The sequence below is a fragment of the Chinchilla lanigera genome, unplaced genomic scaffold (genome assembly GCF_000276665.1).
Source record: "Chinchilla lanigera isolate Chin_1 unplaced genomic scaffold, ChiLan1.0 scaffold00002, whole genome shotgun sequence".
NCBI classification, from domain to species: Eukaryota; Metazoa; Chordata; class Mammalia; order Rodentia; family Chinchillidae; genus Chinchilla; species Chinchilla lanigera.
In genome coordinates, this window is record NW_004955403.1 from 57,082,337 (window position 1) to 57,103,524 (window position 21,188).

General features: G+C 48.5%; 1 protein-coding gene across 1 annotated transcript in view; it reads left to right on the plus strand.

Moving 5' to 3' along the window:
- Csmd1 (CUB and Sushi multiple domains 1) overlaps positions 1-19,650 on the plus strand; it is a 1,292,092-nt gene extending 1,272,442 nt beyond the window's left edge. The window contains exons 65-70 of the mRNA XM_005373917.1: positions 728-772; positions 3,507-3,668; positions 5,417-5,529; positions 6,234-6,321; positions 13,797-13,929; positions 16,572-19,650. Of these exons, the coding sequence (XP_005373974.1) occupies positions 728-772; positions 3,507-3,668; positions 5,417-5,529; positions 6,234-6,321; positions 13,797-13,929; positions 16,572-16,731 (701 nt within the window). The 3' untranslated portion in view covers positions 16,732-19,650. The remainder of the gene's footprint in view (positions 1-727; positions 773-3,506; positions 3,669-5,416; positions 5,530-6,233; positions 6,322-13,796; positions 13,930-16,571) is intronic.
- Positions 19,651-21,188: the final 1,538 nt, after the last annotated feature.

The window sequence follows — 21,188 nt, forward strand, 5'->3', positions numbered from 1 at the left end:
AAGCTGAGGTCTGATTGTATGATAGAAATCTCTCAAGTTCTACCCAAACAGAGATGACACCCACAGGCTGAGCTCTAACCATGAGCAGAACTTGTAGAGGAAGACATCAGAGATTTCAGCCCTGGGTTCCTGGAGCCAGTTTATTCACAGTTCTCAAGTTAGGAAATGTTACGTACATGTTTCTTTTGCTCTTCCATGTTGGAAGTAGAAGAATCTAAGCTTTAAAAAATAATACTCTGTGGCATTTTACTGTAAATCTGTGAAAGTTAGGAGATTATGGACTAAATCTAACTTACAGACCAAACTAAACACTAGGCAAAGAGAATGACTTGATGCTATTCAATGTTAGCCTTGATTTAGGGGTTGCAAAAGCTGGGGATGAGGGTGCCTTCGTGCTCCTGGGTGGCACTGTAGTGTGAGGCAGCAGCTCCCTGGCAGGACGTCCGGAGCGACCCATCCCACCCTCATTTGCAAGGCTCTCTGTTGTAGCACCTTCCACGGGGACACACGCTACAAGGGTGCACCTCAGGCCTCCCCACGGAGCCAGCTCCCCACAAACACGAAGCACAGCCTGCTGCCGATACACGGGTTTAAACGTATGTGTATACCATATTCATATTTCATAGGTTTAAAAAATCTGGAGAAAGGAAAATTGATTCAACTTGACATTTTTTCAACTTTATTCAAAAAATGTTTTGAAAATGATAATTTGTCTTTTTACTTGTAGGTAAAGGAGTGAGAGAAGTTAATGAAACAGTTACTAAAACTCCAGGTTTGTATACCAGAACAGTTGTAGATTTCAATCACATGAACTGGCTTACTCTCTCCTGTCCTCTACACAGCAAAATGATTTTTAGCCTTTGGATCTCTGAATCCATTCACTCTTGGCCAAGTTAGGGTTTCAGACCTTGATTTCTTGCACCTCAGTGGAATTTTGGTGGAAGGGAATCATACAGGAGCAAAGCCCTGGGACCGACTGGTCACCACTCACTGTAGGATGCCCTGTGTATCTTGGGGTCAGAGAGGGACACAAACGGACCCCAGTGTGGTACGACGGAGAGCCTTCTAAATAGGGTTGCAGCCCCTCCTCCTGCACACAAGGAGCACACAGGGCCGGGACAGTCATTTGATCAGTTCAGCCATGACTTCCACTCAGGTGTCCTTCAGACCTGCTGGAGGTGGCCAAGCGTCTGTGAGGTTCCTGCTAAGTCCTTTTGAAGGATGGCACTCTCTCTCCCAAGAGAGTTCTGTTACTGGAAATCATCTGGCCTGGTGGATCAGTGATACAAATCTGGTTAAATAGCAGAATGTATCCTCAAATTATATTAAGCCAACCTTCTTTCTTTAAACCAGAAGTAGTAAACTTTATAAGTGAGACTACTTGACTAGCATTTTTCTTATTTGGGTTTTAACCCAGGATTCTTAGACATAAAGCTCTATTTTAACATCAATGTGGAAAAAACATTTGCAATGCTATTAATTCAGAATGCTGTGTTACACATTTAAGTCTTAGATGGGGTAAAATGTACCAACTTAGAGAAATCTCTCCAGTGTACACAATGAAGAATGAAGATGTTTTTATATTTATGGACTATTTTATGTAAATATTACTTAGAAACAAGTCACAGAAGTCATTACTCTATCCAGGCAACACTTTCTTCAATGGAAGAAAACATAATACGTATTTTTGATGATGTTGTGTTTTTTTCTGTTTTTTTATTTCCTGCATTCCTGGTCAAGATAGTGCAGTATCTGTGAATGCTTCCTATAGGCCCACATGTTGTTAGCAATGTCTTTTCTGCTTCTCCTAAGGGAAGCACCTAGTTAAATGTGGTTCTTTATCAGGGTGCAATGTTCTCACACAGCTTAACTGTTCCATTGCCACTTTATGCTTGCGCGCTGCCAGCAGTCGTCAGATGCCATGGACCCAAACAGCTGGCCACTCCCCCATGACCAGGGTCCTAGTCTATGCTACCCATGCCTCAGTCCACCCAGTGGGGCAGGCCCGTTAACACAGTGCTCCAGGGAGTGTGGCTCAGGGTGTAGGTGGGCACACACATCCAGATCTTCAGCTGCGTATGTGTTCTAACTGGGCAAAGCAGCTAGAAACAGCTATTAATTTTAGCCTCTAAATCAAAGCATTTTAATTGCAGTGTCCCAATTTGAAAGAGGGCCTGTCTCAATTTGAAAGAGGGCCTGTCTATGGGTGCTTATGATGAGTAAAAGTGTTTGATGTCAGTTATTCGTAAGCAAGCGCCTTAGACGTCAGTAATTTATAAGCAAGTGTTGGTTTCTCAGTTTTCAATTTAGTTAATTTTATTACTTTTACTATTTTAGTCCGTAAGTTGAGACTATGCAAACATGTAGGAAGCTACCGGCCTTTGTTCTTCATGGACTACCTGTGGGTAGGCTGAGTCTTGTACATGTGGTGGGGGGACACTAGGAAGACAGGAGAACAGCCCTGTGGGCAGAAAGAGACACATGACCTGGGAACAATGTGTCAAGACTTTATCACTTCCGCTTTAACTGGATCAGCTAAAAATACATATTTAGGGTGAAGCCAATCTTCATTTTTGCCTAGCAGCTCAAAGTCCCTTGACCTATCCTACTTACAGAGCAGTGTGTCTAAATAAATGATTACACACCTCGTGAGGTAGAAAGAACAAGAACCTTCATGGAACTGTTGATTTAGATTTGTATATCATACTATGCATCTTAAACTAATAGCGTGAAAATGCTCACATTTTATATATAATTATCAGCAAAGATGTGAAAAACAAATTTAATACTGTTTCTAAGTTAGTGAAAGCAAGAGAAAGTATCTCAGTAATCTGCATGCACTCCTGCCCCACATGAATTTTACATTCCACCTTCCTTACATGAATTTAAGAGGCACAGGCAGAGGCAGTTGAGATGGGCACAGGTGCCTGTCCTGACACCGGATGGCTCACCCGAGGAGTTAGAGTAGGTGGAAGCAGGGCTGAGGGAGACGCTGACTGCATTTGCACAATGCGCCCTGAACAACGGGCAGCCTTTGCCTCCTAACTGTGTGTCCCGGAGCCTTAGCAGTGCTGGAAATGAGCTTGTGCAGGCCTCGGGCTCCTGTCCAGTGACCCGGCCCCTCCTCACGAGCCCTCCGTGTTTTCAGGTGTAGACTGGATGCCAGTGAGTCCAGGGGTCCGTCCAACACATTGCCTTTTAAGCACAGTAAACACCAGCCTACATTGGCAGAACCACTCCATGCCCCCGCCCTGGCAGGCCTGTTGCAGTGGTGCATCTGCCCTCCGAAATACATCTCCAGCAAAGCACATGCATGCTGTGGCCATCGCTCTGCCTGCTTCTCCTGACTCCTCCACACAGGACGAGGGGACTGTGCAGCAGGTTGTCGGTGAGGTCCTCGCAGTGTGCTGTGAGCGCTCCCCAACGGTGCTGTGCTTGCTGTAGTTGGTGTTGACTACACCACACATCACATGTGCTAACACCCTCTGTCCCCTCCCTTCCCACAGTTCCTTCTGATGTGTTTTTCGTCAATTCGGTGTGGAAGGGATATTATGAATATTTAGGCAAGAGGCAGCCTGCAACTCTAACTGTTGACTGGTTCAATGCAACCAGCAGCAAGGTGAACGCGACATTCACGACAGCCCCACAGGTGCAGCTGGACCTGACAGGTGGGTCGCACTGTCTCTCCCCGAGGTCCCTGGTGCCTGCTCTGTGAGCATGGCGTGATGTTGGCATTCACACCCTGGGGGGTTGGTGCGGCCTGCACCTTCTGGCAGCTGGAGAACCAGTCCAGAAGAGAATGAATTTCCCCAAGATTCCGAGCAGTACTAAGGCCCTGGTGTTTACATCCAGATGCCCGCACCCCAAGCCATGCTTCTGTGTCCTCCAGCTTAGCTCCTGCGTCCCTCCTGATTAAGGAGCACCCAGCACTAGCACGGCCGCGGTTTGGGTTTACGGGCAGACTTAGCTTCAGCACTCCATGCACATTGTCTTCAATCCTACATAAATTCTACAGTGTAAGTTCCCCATTACATATTTCAATACATTTTTCAAAAGAGGAGCAGACAGTCAGAGAGTTCCAGAAAGTCATTTTCCGAAGTTTCGTGGCACGTGATCTGCAGAGGGGAGATGGAACTCAGCAGTCAGAACCTTGAGCCCACACTAGTAACGGAGAAGCACTCAACTTCTTGTCTGAATTGTGTGATTTTTAAAACCACCGCTCTTCTCGTGACCACATAGTACTTTCCTAACTCTAAAGGTCTGGAATCCCCACCCCAAGTTCTGCACAGGATACAGCCCCAGGTCTGAGTGGTGAGAAACCCGGCATCACGCACTCTCGCACCAAGGAGTGGCAGGCAGCTGACTTGTCAATGCAGGCAGGGCGGGATCTCTGTGCCTCCTGTCGCTCTTCCTGCGTCCTTGGACAGGACAGGTGGCTTCAGTGCGGTGACTCCATGGTTCGGCATGGGGATCCCATACCCAGCTGGGAGCGTGTAAGGGGAGAGTTGGCCCCATCGAGCCCTCCTAGTGCGCAGGCCTCCTAGGCTGTGACCTCGGTGCGGAGGGCGGGGAACTGGCTTTTACCTGAGTCCATGGTGCTGCTATCTGATCTGTGTAAAGTTCCCCCAAGGGCTGTTCTGTTCCCTCCGCTGCAGCTGGAGAAGGGGGCTAGAGTTGCAGAGGTCACAAGAGTGCCCAAGGTCAGCAGCTTCAGTGGGAACGGGCCCTGTGCTGGGGGCCTGGGAGCCCCAGGAGTCCTCTGGGCCTTGGGCAGCAGGCCCCCCTAGGTGTTGCCAGAGAAACTCCCACGTCCTCCCCTCCGAGCTGACAGGACTGAACTACTGCACTCTGGTTGCGTCCCCGCCCTGATCCTCCTGTTTGCTCTCTGCCTGTACACACATTTATTTCCCCCTTTGGCAGGGAGCTAACCGCAGGCGCCACTTACTCCCCGGTGTGTACTTGGGGCCTCCCTGGGCTCCACCTCCTGCCGCTCCCTGTGGGGAGGGGCGCTGACCGCTGTGATGGAGCCACACTGCTCCTCTCCTCTCGGCGGCTCCTCACTTGCCGGCCTGGCTGCCCAGCTGGCCCAGGGTTCAGATCCTCTCTGTGCTGTGCGTAGCTGGGGTGTGAGTTACATTACAGTGCTGACCTGCCTTCCTTATGGACCCCCATCCCTAGAGCAAAGAAAACCTGGGTGCAGCGTGTAGAGTGCAGGGTCTTTTCCCTTGATTCCTCCTGTAGGGTAAAGGTGTTGGATTTGGTGCGGGGCCATACCTGCTCAGGACAGACCCAGACAAGCACAGGAAGGAGGAGAGACGGGAAGAGCACATGGATGGAACTTGCGTTTGAAGGTTCCCGGGCCCGGAGCCATGGGCAGGTGCCGCAGCAGGGACTGACCTCTGTGGTCTTTCCGCAGGCGTCTACAAGAAAGAAGAGGCACACTTGCTTCTGAAAGCTTTTCACATGAAAGGCCACGTGGATATTTTTGTGAGCAAGTTCGAGAATGACAACTGGGGGCTGGATGGCTACGTAAGTGCTTGCCAGAGGCGGGGGACGCTCCAAGGTAGGGGTGGGAGGGTGACTCTCGGAGGTTCCAGGCAGAGGAGTGCTCCTGCCCCCGCAGAGCTCAGTAATCCCAGCAACACATCAGCCCTCACTTTCTCAGCAGAAGAGAGCAAGTCTCTACAAAGAGAGAGAAGTCAGCGAGAGTGCAGGGCTGGTGCTGCCGAGTCCAGTTCTGTGCGCGCCGCGCCACATCCGTCTCAGCAGCACAGTGCACAGCCAACAGGAAACACGCTGGGCGTTCCACAAAAGCCACTCCTTGCTACAGAGAGTGGGGCCTGTAGTTCTTCAGTAACGCTGCCTGCGTCCGACTCCCTGCCGACAGGGCTGCACAGCCTCTTGGGAGGACGCAGGCCAGGGCCTGAGACACGCAGTGAACTTGCGGAATGTGGGCTGCCTTTGAACTCGGGTGTGGTCCGCCTCAGGAGGGCAGCTACCATGGCAGTGGTGGCACAGTGCGTGGCAACTTTGAGGGCATCTGTGTAAGTTTGTGAAATTCGCCTTTGTATTGCTCTCCAATATTTAGCTGTAGACGCTTCACCCAAAGGGGTTTGTAACCACGCAGCGTGGAACCCGTACGGTTAAATCTGAGCTGTGACTGTTAACACTGGCATGGGGCTGAGTTCACAACACTTCCCTCTCATACGTTCTCTCCCTTTCCTGTGTACCAGGTGTCCTCAGGACTGGAGAGGGGAGGATTCACTTTTCAAGGTGACATACATGGGAAAGACTTTGGAAAATTCAAGCTAGAAAGGCAAGGTGAGCTGTACTCACAACATTTTTAAAGCGAATCTCAACTTGGCCTTCAAATGATCGTGCTGGGAAGACGTGGAAAGAATGTGTCCCTGAGAGAAACATGAGCACCAGGACGGGAAGGGTGGGCAAAACGACAAACAAAAAGTTGGAGATAATGCAATCCATGTACTAAGCACAGAATTAATGTCCACATCACTATACCGAGAAGTGTTTTAGCATAAGAATAAAGAATGAAGATGAGTTAAATTTGAAAATTATTAAACTCTACGACTCTCAGACTAAGTTATTGAAAGTTAAAAATAAGTAGGTAAAAGTGACAAGGAAACCTATGAAAAGGTATTCAAAATACATACACACACACCAGGTAACAAATCAGTTATTGGAATGGCAAAGTTTTACAAAACAGTTTTGTGTTGATAGAAGAGCCCTTGGGGTTATAATTTGCTGGTGGAATGAGCAGACACGTACGATTTTGCAGTCCTCTTCCATTCAACAGTCCTCTCACAAATTTCTAATCGGAAAAATGTGAAAATTGCTCTTTGTAGTACTCAGGTAAGGTTGTATCAAGACTGTCAAGTAGTCTGCAGTCACTTGTACAGGGTACTCATCTGTCCTACAGGAATTGCTTCAGTGAATAATTTTCCCCTGTGAAATACATTAAATCGGAGATGATTGGGTCAGCTTGTTTGGTTCCAGGATTGAGAACTGTGTGTTGGTAGAAAGGTACCCATGACCTGCATGAGAAAGAAGTTTCCTGTAGAAAGACAGAGATCCTCCTCCTCTCTTCATCCTCTTCTGTCCTAGAGAGAGAGAAGGGAGTACAAAGGAATAGTCATGAGAGGCCCCTCCCCTCCATCCGGCCAGGATAAGTACAAAGGCACAGGCACAGAGCAACCCTGAATTGTCTTTTAATCACTTAAGGACGAGAGGTCTGGGCTGAGCTTTCAAAACAGCTCAGGAATATTGTAACACAGCCTACATTAGAAACGTTGTTGTAATCAGAATTCTCTTGAATTGAATTCCTTTACACCTTACTGTCAGGATGCCACTAACATGTTGACCTTGTGAACGAGAGTGTGGCCGCACGGGCTTTGGCCTCAGGGCCCCGCGGAGGCTAGTGAGAGAACATAGATCTGTGCAGTGTTTGTCACTGGTGAGCTCCTGAACGAGACTTCTTTGCTTGATAGTTCACAAACCTGTCTATCAACATACTTTATAAAAGTGGAACACCTGGACCCCGAAAGGAAATCAGTCGTAAATCTTCATCATTCCAAATTCAGTACCATTAAGTGGAAGACCTTTAAATTATTTCAGCAAAGGCTGAGCTAGTATTTCACATTGGCTTATATTATATCAAGTAATGGAATGGAATAAATTCGTGCACCCAGCACTAACCATAGTGCAGGTTCCCCTGTGCTCTGAGGAGAACCCCGCAGTGCCTGCCTGCTCCACAACAGTGCACGCTGAGGAACTCTCAGGACCCTGTGTGGCTATCTGAGTTTACTCCTCCAGTGAGACGGCCAGAGCTACCACTCTGGCGTGGCAAAGAATCTCCACATTACCTGATTGCTTTCTAATCTAACAACAGAAGAGCTTGTGTTAGTAAGTGAGCCTTGTTCTCCTGTGCTCACAAGATTTTTTTTTAATTTTAAAAATAAAAGGAGGAAAACATTAACAGACAACCTTTTACAAGATAGCAAAAGAACAGTACAGACAATACAGAGTTACAAACAAAGGGGTAGGAAATTAACAATGCTTGTATTACATATTGATATCTTCAAAGTGGTTTCTCATGAGAACAGAGACATGCAATATGGATCAATCAAGGACTCATAGACAGTTTCTTTCAGCAAACAAATAGGAGACAGTAGAACAACTATGTTAGCTATCCTGTGTATACATACATACAAAATTTCTCCTTCTTTCCCTTCTCTTTTCCCCCATCCCAGTTACCCTTTACCCTTGAGGACTTTCCTATCATTTCACAATGTCTATCATACCTCCGAGTTTAAATTAACTCTTTCAGGTTTTACACTAGTGAGACAATGCAGTGCTTGCACGTGCAGGTCTGATTTATGGCTATCATTAAGAAATCAACCAATAACAAATGCTGGCGAGGCTGTGGAGAAATAGGAACCCTCCTCCACTGCTGGTGGGAATGCAGACTGGTGAAACCACTGTGGAAATCAGTTTGGAGATTCCTCAGAAAACTAGGCCTAGAGGTCCCATTCAACCCAGCTATCCCCCTTCTGGGTATTTTCCCAGAAAATCTAAAAACAACATATCGCAGAGATATATGTACTCACAAGTTTACCATCAGGAAAAATGATTTGCTTGACAAAATCATGTGAATCTCAAGCAAGTCTCAGATCCATCTAATTAAGAAACTCTTACGTTTAAGTAACACTTCAGAGCAATCATTTACTGAACACTGACAGCTAACACCTATCGTTATGGATAAAGTAAACCGTCTCTTGTCTTTGGTCCTTAGATAAACTGAAAAAAATGTGGTTATCATTAAATGAACCCTGAAATCCACTTAATTTGAAAGACAAGTTTAATGCAGAACTTGCATAAGATACTCAATATAAATTGGTTTCCCCATTAAAATTGGATGAGTCCTCCTACAGGAAATGCCAGGAAATCTGTGAAAGTCATGGATCTGATCCTTAGACACCACAGTACTGAGACAGATAACCAACCACACAGCAGAAGGTCTGGATAGACCCTGCTCTGAGGTGTACACATGGCCCGTGAGCCCTCCAAAGGTGGGGTTGTCATCAGGAGCTCCATCCACGGGCCCCATCCACAGGTGCCACCTATGGACTCCATCTACAGGCTCCATCCACAGGTCCCATCCACAGGCTCCATCCATGGGCTCCATCCACAGGTCACATCCATAGGCTCCATCCACAGCTCCATCCACAGGTCCCATCCACAGGTCCCATCCACAGGCTCCATCCATGGGCTCCATCCACGGGTCACATCCACAGGCTCCATCCACAGGTCCCATCCACAGGCTCCATCCATGGGCTCCATCCACGGGTCACATCCACAGGCTCCATCCACAGGTCCCATCCACAGGTCTAATCCACAGACCCATCCATGGATCCCATCCACAGGCTCCATCCACAGGTCCAATCCACAGGCCCCATCCACGGGCTCCATCCACGCGTCCTATCCACAGGCCCCATCCGTGGGCCCCATCCACAGGTCCATCCATGGGTCCCATCCACGGCTCCACCCACAGGCTCTAGGAGAACCGTAACTAGAACAGGCATGGAACAGGCATGGGAAGGACATTGAGGAAATGGAAGGCAGATGTTGCCAGGTTGTGTGAGGTGGTGTAGCTCTGCAGCGTAAAGCAGCCTGGCAGTCCCACAAAGCAGTCGAGCACAGAGTCTCCAGAGGCCTAGCTGTCCACCCCAGAGGACCACGGCATGTGCGCACACAAATGCTTGCGGAGGAGTGTTTGTGGAAGCATTGCTTTAATAGCCCAAATGAGGAAGCAGCACTGGTTCCCGGGAACTAATGGGTACAGGAAACATGGTAATCTCTACCAGGGGAAGTTATCCAGCACTTAAAAGGCACAAAATGCAGGCGTGCGCTACTCGCCCACCTTCGCACCACAAGGCTAAGGGCCGGAAGTAGTCACAAAGGCGACCGATCGAGCAGTCCTCTTTATACACAGAGTCCAGCACAGGCAAACTTACGGAGAGAGAAAGGTGATTTGTAATGATCCAGGGCTTGAGGGGCGATGGGAAGTGACTGCTGAGGGGCCCGGAACATCCTGGGAGCCTACCCTAGATCGTGGTGATGACCACGCAGCCTGCTGAAATGCCGAAGACCGTGTGCACAGGTGTGTGCACAGTGATGTGTGGTGTTGCATGGTAGGTGCACTTCTTCTGACAGGACCTGCTCTCTAAAAAATTGAAAAGCTCAGCCAGCCACACGTGGGAAGACACCGGGCGTCCGGTGGTCAAGGGTGCACCAGCGCTGTGCACTGAGACTTGTGGCGCAGTCCCATCGCAGTGTGAAGAGGGACTGGTCATGAGGGGGCAGCCTGGCGGGGGAGGGGACAGCTGCACGCCGTGGGCCATGGCCTCTGCGGTGACCCTGGGAGATGAGGCTGGAAGCCACCCAGGATCCCTGCACAGCGGTGAGGGCAAGAGTGGTGACACTCAGTGGTGCGAATTCTGCCTGTCAGAAGTTCTCCTTAGAAGTAATCCTGTGTAACCTGCAGGACAGAGACAGGCCCTTGCTGCGGTCCTGTAGAGGAAGACAGGAAATGGCTGAAATGTGCAGTAACAATAGTCTGGCTGATGGTTTCCGGTATACCCGTCAGTAAAATATTATGCACTTTACAAGATTAAATCTCTTTCACGTGTGCCCATGAAACCGCAGAATCTATGGTTAAAGTTGAAAAGCTGCATAAAAAGTGAACATACGGTTTTCTTGACTTTTGGAAATATGTATAAGAAAGAAAAGGTAAATAATCAGTTATAGTACATTGTTGAAAGAGTATCTTAAAAAATCTGTTACCATAAAGAAGAAAACTGGCACCCAGGTGTAGTGATCGACAAGTGGTGGTCAATTTATATCCCCCAGCTGAACTTGAGTAAGCGTGGTGCTGGGTGTGGGAGGCCCACCTGAGGACTGTTGCCAGCAGCATAAGAGGCAGAACTGGAGAAGGAGAAGGGAGGCTGTTGGGAGCGGAGAAAGGCTGTTGGAGCTGGTGGAAACTGTAAGGAGCTGTTGGTTCTGTTGGAGGAGCTTGTCATGCTCGCTTTCCTGATGAACTTGGCTGTTCTTATCCTCTGAGGAGCTCAGGACCTCCTTGGCACTGAGAATGGCTTTGGTTCACTTTTGGGGAGCTCTGGTCCTCCCTGTGAGCATCACTTCCTGGCTCTGGAAGGAAAGAAGGTGCACAGCTCAGTCTCCTGGAGAAGCTTGCTACGTTGGCTTTCCTGATGGGAACTCAGCTGTCCTGCTCATAGGAGGAGCTCGGGACCTCACTGTTGCTGAGGATGGCTGTAGTACCTTTTGGGGGAGCTCGCGTTCTTACTTTGAGCATCACTTCCTGGATCCAGTATAGATCCCTCAGCCTGCTACCACAGGTCCTTCATCCCGCTGGCACAGACTTTGTGGGTTCCACCACTGACCCTTGGGCCTTCCCAGTGCAGATCTGTGAAACAGGCCTGCATGAGACATTATTGTGGGCTCTGGACCTCCAGTTGGATTCATGGGAGGCATTGTTATGGGCTCTAGGTTTTCAGCTAGACTCAGGCAGGACATTATCGCCAGATCCAGGCCCTCGGCTAGTTTCCTTGGTCTTAGTGTATGGACAGATTTCCTACACTCTCTTGTGTATGATTCTTTGGTGACTGTTATAAGTAATCTTTTGAAATACATGTTCTGTATTATATTGCTTCCCCTTGCAGTAAGCCCCAAACCGTAATACAGGGCAAAGCAAACCTTCCTTTTCCCTGTATTGTTCGTTCTTATATCCTTTTATGCCCTTTATGTACTACCGTGTGCCTGTATCACCCCGAAGCCATTCAGACAAGGCCTGATTGGACTTGACTGGGAGCCTTCAATAGCACATTCATTTCAGAGTAAATTTGGCTCTGAGCTTCACAAAGATTTTCCTCGGCACTGTTCTCTGTTGTGATGTGCTTTCCAGAATTTCATTAATTGGAATCTTTAGGTCTATTATAGACGAAAGCACATAGTTTTGTTTGAAGGTAGGTGGAAAGAGCTGTGGTTAATTTTGGCAGAATACAAGTTTATTGCAAGGAGGCAGAAGACTCAGAATTGTAGAAGTCTGAAGGATTCCTTCCCAGGGGTTGCAGAAATCTGAGTCATAGCAACCTGCGGGGTTACCTGACAAGAGCTGGAAGGTATTTGAGTGCGGACGTATTAGAGAGGCGGAGCCTTCCCTGCCCACCAGAGCGCTCCGCTCCCCTGTGGTGACCCAGGAAGGAGGCCGACTGACCATGGGCGGGGCCGGCACTGGCTGCACACTCGGCTTCGTTCTGGGCACTCGCAGTGCCCTCATTTACTCCTAGTTATGGGGTTGGTGCTGTCGGAGCACAGCCAGGTCACTGGCTGTCAGTGCTGCCCTCTGCCCCAGAGCCTGCTGGCGTGGCTGGAACGCGGGGGACACTGGGTGTGGGTCCCAGGCTCTGGCACCACGGAGCCCTGGGAAAAAGGCTGAGCCACGTTGGTCCAGCACCACTCGGAAGTCAGTGCCCTGGATACCGGCATCAGGGGTTAACGGCCCCCACGTCCACGCCTGGGTGCTCAGAGAGTCTCCCCTGCAGGGTGGCTTGGGAGGAAAGCTACAAGAGCGCACACCCATTACAAAGTACGTTCGTGTCCAAGTGTGAAGTGGTGGGCAGTGATAGCCACGCATCTACTGACGCAAGCGGAAAATACATCACTGGAAAGTGAGGTGAAAATTCAAGAACTTTAATATAAACCATATTAAGGATTATAACATTTGTTCGTTCCCTTGCGTTTCTAGTTTCTAAAAAGAAACGACATTTCTTTCAATTATTACACTTATTACACTCTGGAAATACACTTGTAAACACGAGAGCCGCTTGTCCACAAGTCTGCTAAGTTCAGAGGGTTCCGATCGTAGTTCATCATACATGTGCATTACGTGACTCCACGCAATCAGGCAGATACACTTCAAACCCTATTTTATAAGTAGAACCAGCCTCCTTCTTTGGTCATAAATACTCTTGTAATAAGTGTTTCTTGTTTTTATTTCCTGTGCCCACCTGTGTCTCAGTGACTTGCGTGTGTCTGGCCCTGCAGATACAGACTGTGGAGTGAGGGACCTCCCCTGCTTACATCTGCCTCCCTCTTCTTGGCAGAACATGTGACTGAGCATCAGCCTTCCCTGTCCTCGTGCAGGCGTGCATCCTCACCCAGAACGGGCTCTCCTTTAGGATTTCTAAGTGACCTAGCGAACTTCGGATTATGCCTAAACTAAAAGCCAGTGACACACATAGAGAGGATTAATGCCGTTTACCTCGAGATCCGGGGTACTTGCATAATTTCAGTGACTGACATTGTGCCCAATCTGGCCTTAGGACACGAGAAAGGAGCCGATACTATGGGACTCTGTATATGGGCAAAGATAAGATGCTTTCCGACAGATTCTTTTGCAAAAAAAAAAAAAACATCAACAGCTAAAAGCAAGTCAGAATGTTTAGTGACCCACTAGCCTTTCAGGTGTTCGAAGCTTGATTCTCTTTCATAGGACCGCTGAGCATCCGCAAGGAACACTCAGTTGTTTCCAACCTGGGTCACTAAGATGCACATTCACGGCTGCAGAACGGAGCTCCAGGTGGCTCCCTGTGCAGCCGAGTCTCCTGCTCCTCATAACGTTTGCATTCGCTTATGAAACTTGTCATATTTAAGCACAGGACAGCACTTGCAAATTACATATTCCTCTTCTCTTCCAGATCCCTCCAGCTCCGATCAAGACCCTTCAAATCATTACCACGGCACCAGCAGTGGCTCGGTGGCAGCTGCTATTCTGGTTCCCTTCTTTGCTCTAATCTTATCAGGGTTTGCATTTTACCTCTACAAACACAGGTACTGCACAAACACGCCTTGTCGGGGTGCTCTGGTGTGCAGCCTTGGTTTGCTCGCACGCGCATGCAGCTGTCTTTACATTGCTAAGGACTACTCATTCTTGCATTGAGAATGTGATGTGCTCGGGGGCTTTGGGGGCGGCTTGGTGTTTGTGATTTGTCTGGCTTTGCCAGTGGGACACATCTGAGTAATTGGCCTTAGGAGAGCAAGGGTATAGGTGAGGAGTCGCAGGTTTTGCCAGCAGCTGCGGGGACGCTGAGCGGCGCCCCACCACCCATCAGGAGGGAAGGGATGCTCACATGGGCTGCTTTTAGCTCCCACAAGTCCAAGATTTATGCATTTTGACTGATTCATCCTTCAGCAGATAAAATACTGAAATTTTAATATGCACTAAATAATATGTGCCCCATCCCTTGAAAAATTGTTCTGAATATTTATTTACAGATTCTTACTAACTGAAAAATAATCGGGTGAAAACAACTCTTTTGGAATGGATGTTTTCTTTGGGGTTAACTGGGATATTTAAAAAATGGTTGTGGAGGAATTACAGAGTTCCTGAAGGCATTGCTGTCGTACAGATAAGATGTCACTCAGAGGAATTTGCCAAATTGCTCTAAAATACAATTTAGAATAATAGCGTTCCTTACAAATATTACAAAGATATTCTGATCCCTGGAATATTAAACTATCTTAATTGGGCCAAATGTTTATATAATGTGCATATTTCCACTTAATCCTGGTTAAAAACATAAAAGTAGTATGGAAACAATACTATTAATGCCTTATGACAGGGCTTCTTTAAATATGTGCTTTCTTATACATTTAAAATATATGAAACATTACTGTACCTTCAAGCTTATAGTGCATTAGCTGCCCCTATGTCTGTCTTCTTTTGCCTGTTATATAATGTTCTTATTTTAAAAATGTAACCCAATGAAAAATCTGAGATGGCATTTACAGAATTAAAGGCCTGCAGGCAGGGTGCTGCTCCACGACAGAGCTCTGCTTAGCATGCTTGAGGCCCTGGGTCCCATCCCTAGCACCTAGAAAATAAATACTAAAAACAAAAAGACCAATCTGTACCACTGCTACTTCCTACCTTGAAGAAGAAGCATGCTCTGCACAGGGGTCTGAGATGCATCCTCCAGATTCCGCTCCGGGCTGCTGTGAGGGCTAGCGACGTGCAGAGCCGGCATCACCAGCTCATCCTGTCAGTGCTGCTCTCGGAAGCACATCCCTTAAGGGACGCAAACTGAAAGCATTCTTCTTGAGTCACTCCAGATCCCATCACAGCACGGGAAACTAGATAGTGGGAGTTCATAATTCCTACTGACCTTTTCCCCTTCACCCAGGGAGAGGGCCTTGTGTGTTACACACCTTGCCCACCCTTTGAGCTCTCTGGACTGCTGGATCCTTTGCATCCTCCAGGGCCCTGGGCCCTGAGCTGGTGGCTTCCTCATCCATCCACGTGCATGCCCTTGTGCCTTGGAGGTACAAATGTTCACACAAGTCTCAGAGTATCTCTTCCATTGAAAGGAAAATGCCACACGCACCTAGGTGCCCACATGTAAGTTAAACTTGACTTCCAACTGTGTCTTATTCTAAACAGGGTGCTTGCAGCTGGCCTGGAAGCTCCCCCCTGACACCAGTGCCCAGTGACTTTATGAGAAGCCCCGGGAAAGGCCCAAGTCACAGTCCCACCTGGCAGGAGGGCACTGGGCTTATGCGGCCATCGATGGCATCGTGAAGGCCCCTCCATCTCAGTGTCACTGAGTCCCAGGGCTGCCAGCTCTCCGTGGAGGCCCTGGGCCTGGCTGTGCCCGGGGGAGGAGGCCAGGCCTTGCGGGGTCTGGCTGCCTCTGGCCCTGCGTCAGAGGACAGGGTTTGGCCGCACCCACCTCTTTTTTTTTTTTTTCATGAACAGATTACACCTTGAGAGATTCAACTAGTGAATCACTCAAGCAATTTCTTTACATCAGTATTAGGAGGTACTTTTGCCATTGTGGTCACTTATATTAAAATTCTATTTTTAAAGGCTGGAATATTTTATTACATAAGTTTTTCTTCTGCAATAAGGAAAGAAATCAGCCAGAGTAGATGCAATCTGGTATTTCTATCTGAAATCCTCCGATGCTCACATGCTCGATTACATGCTAGGGGTTTCTTTTAACCAGAAATATAAAGACATTTGAATAATGAGAACCGTTTCTTTTCCATAAACATTCGCGTCTCACTCACCAGACACGACCTCACGTTGCACTAGGTGACCGGGGCGGATGCAGCTTGGTTTCACCTAGAAGAGCAGGCCGTGCTTTCATCTCTTTTCTGAGTAAGGAGGAGCCAGGTGACTTCACCTGTGACTTCTCAGCCCCAGACAGGTGACCATTCCCAAATACCTGACCGCACCCTCTGCAGACTTCCTGACTTCCCGGGAGCATCCTGGGTGCACGGATAGTTCTCGGGTATCAGGAGGCGCTGTCCTTGCTCAGCCGTATCTGTGGTGCTGGCTGCTGTGCTGAGAGGGTCGGCCGCGGCCTGTGGACAGGGGCCCGCCCCCCACACCTCGTGCCCCGCTCAACCCTAGCTGTTAACTCCTCCCCTGCTGCAGTCTGTTCTGACTGTGTCTACTCTCCTTCCTCTAGAACGAGACCAAAAGTTCAGTACAATGGCTACGCTGGACACGAAAACAGCAACGGACAAGCTTCCTTTGAAAATCCCATGTATGATACAAACTTAAAGCCCACAGAAGCCAAGGCCGTGCGGTTCGACACGACTCTGAACACAGTGTGCACGGTGGTATAGCCCTCAGTGCCCGGACTGACTCATAGCCATACCTCTGAAGGACAAGCAGTACTTCCTTTGGTGCCATAGACCACACTTCCTTCTACTCTTGCTTTGCTGCAGCGCCTCCTCCATCGTCTTCTGGTGTCCACGGGCGGAGCCTCCACCCACTCCCTGTGGCAGCGTCTCCCACGGACCGGACTGCAAACGAGGATTTCTAACATGTCCACCAAGACCCAGGCGCACTCCAGGGGGAAACCTGGTCCTGGGATACGCCGAGCTCCGTGCCTCAGACTCCCGTTCTCTGTGTGGCCTAGCGCCTGTCGGGGCAGCCTTGGGCCCCACAGAAGCACCCTCCCAGCACGGTGACAACAGAGTAGCACCGCAGTCTGTGTTTTTGTTTTCCTTTGATTCCCCACGGACAAGGATGCTCTAAAAGAAAAAGAACGTTTCCTTGAGGAAGACACCTAACAGATGCACACACCTGTGGATGCTTCGCTCTGTCTTTCCTGAGACCCAGCAAGCTTTGAGGACCTCGCGGCTCCCCAAGGTCCATTGTGAGGGACATTCGCCAATTTCCCAGCCAGATGTTCTATCGCAGAATTTTTGATGCACAATTTTTTGCACTAGGGTGTTATGAATGATTTAGTAAGATTCTGATAAAAAATAAACTATTCACACAGGGTTTATACACACTCCACGCTGTACAGACGTGTCCTCTGTAGTGCAGCTGCATATCCCGCCCTTGGTTCAGACAGGGTGAGGGGAAAAGAATTCCAGATACGCACAGCACAGATGCTGACAGGAACAGCAGTACTGAAGAAGCGTAGTGTATTATTGCTTCCCCTAGCTCCATGTATTCTTAAACCCGTGGAGGACGTCCAACAAGAAAAACAGAGGCCTTTGATTTTCCATGTTTTCTTCCTTTTAGGACATCATGGCTGTTTTTGTCCCTCGTGCCAGGTGGTTTGTCACAACTCCACTTGCCATGTACAGATGTGAATAGTAACTTATGTTAGGTAGCTCATGAGCGTGTGGGTTTTCGCTCACAGCCCAGTCTTCCCTTTTGCATCGCCATTTCCTGTCTTTTCCTGTGATGTCCCTCTGTGCTGTACTGAAACAGTGAGCCACAGCTCCGCCTGGGTCTGAGGCAGTTGTTCAGGGTCCTCATACAAAGTGCGCCTTCAGAGGTAGGGGAAGGTCGTGCACGCTCCTCTCGTGATGATCTGTCTTATACTTTTGTCTCACGCTTTAGAATTCCAGACAGAGGGACCATTTACGTGATTCTATAAGTTTAAAGTTCATCATAAGTAGAATTATAAAGTGTGGAATAAGTAAAATATGTCATCCTCCCCAAGTGGATAAAATTTTAAAACATGGACAGATGTGACCATGAGAATGTTCTGTAACAAATTTAAAGTGAAGATCATGTTTATTTTTATTTATAATTGTTTTATAAAGGTATTTTTGAACAGATATGCTTATTTTATTATTTGATGCTGAGGTACATATTCCACACCACACAGGTCCCCCACACACTCCCAACCTGCTTCCTCAGAACGCCAGGTGCAACTGGCGTTGCTGTGAGAACACACACACCCTCGCTTTACACCGGGAGCAGGTGTCTGTCCAGCAGGCTTGTGAGTGACACGGGAAGCCAGGAGCCTGAGGAGGCCGGTCCATCCCTCTGAGAGTTGCGTGCTCCATTTGGAGCATCCTGTAAGTCCTGTCTTGGGCTCCCTCTGTTCCACCTTCCTTGGAAGAGCATCAGCTGCCAGGAGGGCTCCCTGCCACTTGTGGTGTGTGTGCCTGAGTCCACACTGCTGTGCTGAGCTTGGGCATGCTCTCTGGGGTCCAGCTCACCCGTGGGGACCCTTCCCTCTCCTTTCTGGGTCGATTCGGTGAGGTCCATGGGAGCCATGCTCCTGACACACATTTAAGCGAAGTGGACAGCAGAAAACAGAAGTTCGAGGACCATTGTGTGCAAGGGAGAACAGGGTCACTATATATATATAAGGTGTATATATATATACATATATCTATATATATTGTACATATCTAAGTTTGATCACTCAGAACAGGTGCAAACTGCTGACTCGAGAGTCTGATGAACTCCTTGTCCCCACGTGCCCGACTTGCTTGCTGGTCAGTGACGGAGTGAGTCCTGCAGCACCAGGAGGAACGCACACACAGGAGCCCACGCGTCGGACAGGGTGGAGTCCCCGCGTGGCAAGGCCAGAGTGGTGCGTGCTGTCTCCACGCGCAGACGCACTGAGCTGAGTCCTGGGAGGACTCCTGGCTTCCCCCGGGAGTGTGCGGTGTCTCACCCTGTCCCCCTCCCGCCCCCAGGCGCTGCGGCCCAGCAGGGCGGCCAGAAGCGCGTGTCGGGTGAGGCTGCAGCGGAGCGGGGCACAGCCCCACGGGCTACGGGCCTCAAAGCTGTGTAAACTGCTGCTTGTCCCCCACATCTTGCCTTCCTTCAGGCTAGCTGCAATAATTTTTTTCTTCTGTAAAATATTTTGTAAGCAACAGCATAAAAAGCTACTATAGAAAGGGGAGAAAGAAAGCTGGCACCATGGTCAGGAAACCCACCGCCATCCCCACCCGTCACCCACACGCTGCTGTCACGAAGTAGGTGCAAAAGACCTTTTTGTACAGAGATATATTTTTTATGAAGAATTTGTAAAATTATTAAATATGCTGTAATTTTTTGATTAATGTAGGTAAATTGTTAAAAAAATAAATGTTTTTACAATACAAAACTGTAATTTTCCCAATAACGTAAAATGTACCATCTCTAGCTGATTCTCCGTTCCAAACCTATTACACGTGTATTAATATTAAAGTGGCCTGTTAAAATGAACAGTATCTTTTTTTGTCAAAAAAATTATACAGAGAGTGTAACATAGCCTGTGCAATGCCACCTATCTTTAAAGCAAATCAGAGTTCTAATTAAATATTTAATTTTAGATTTCTACTTTTTTGTGTGGCTTTGTTTTAGCTTTGATGTGTCCACGTCAGCCGGTCACAAGGGCAGGAAGGAGCGAACGAGCGTGACAAGCCTGTGTCGTGTTCAGGGTGTTTAGGGTGAAATTCCCTCCCTAGACGTCCAGGTCCGTCTTCATTAACAATCAGCACTGTGTCAAGGACCCATGACACAGAGCCTCATGTGTCTGCAGATTTCTTGCTGGTTTGTGTTGAAAACCAACATCACACCTGTGGTTTTATGATTCCTTTTGTGCTTGAGAAGTCTATTTCTAAACTTCCGCAACACTGCAAACGGGCCTGTAAGGAAATCACAGTCATATCTGCCTCACATGTCAACTACCACATGCGAGGAACCGCACGGGGTGAGTCTTGCCCCTCACCCCTTGGGTATTACCAGCCATCGTTCCTTGGCTGAAGGGACCAGCCTGGCCCAGAAGCAGAGCATCTCGCAGACAAAACGGATGTGCTATTAATTTCCCTGATCAAGTCATTGCAGAATAAACAATAATGCAACACAGCTCCATGCTGCTGCAGAGTGCCGGAGCCTGGCATCCACCTTCTGTCCTTGGTCTGCCTGGGCCTGGCCAGTGCTCAGCTGCCCATGACCGAGGCCCAGCTGACCACAAGACACGGCCGACTTGGGCTGCAGTGTTCATAGTGCTCCTAACGTGGCGGGGCAGGCGTGGCCATTTTTATAGATTAGGTCTGGAAGGAGAAATTCAGATGAGCTCATTATTCTACACAAAGGAGTGCAGAATAGGTAAAGTGTAGAATAGTAAGTGTAGGGTAAGTGAATGTCAGAGGCACTTTCTGTGTCATCTACAATGTGACATTTACAATGTCATCACTATGACATTCCTTTTTACAAAGAATCACACTGGCCACTGTCAGTGAGCCCCACGGGGGTTAACACCTCCCTGAATCTTTCTATCACTCTCCCTTCCAGCCTTTCCCCCACACTTGGTAAACCTTGTAATCCCTGAAAGTCAGGATCCCAGGAGAAACAAACACAGTTTTGCCTTAACCTCCCCCACACTCTCTGCAGTTAGGTGGCACAGGACAGTGAATCCCGAACCTCTGCCATGACCCTGTGGGTCCTTGTCTCCCTGGAAACCACATGACATCCCCCTTCTAGTTGGTGTCCCGCCCGTCCTTCCAGAAGGTTGGCTGGCAATTCACACCTTCTTCCTCTGCCTGGAATGTTTGTTGAGAGCAGCATGAATTTTTATTGACTTTATTAAGCTTTAAAGAAAATTTCCTGTCAGAGTTAAACAGGATTAAATAATATATATTCTCTCATTTGGGGAAGTTGGCATTCATTTAAGGAACATGCTTGTGGGACAGCATATTCTAACTTTTCAAATCAGGAAGAGCCCCTGGTTCTGCCAGGGTCTTTGGTTCTCCTCTGGAAGATTACAGGCCAGGGCAGCGGGCTGAGAAGTCAGCACAGACCCATCTGCCTGTGTGCACCATTCCTGGGGTGAGGTGTA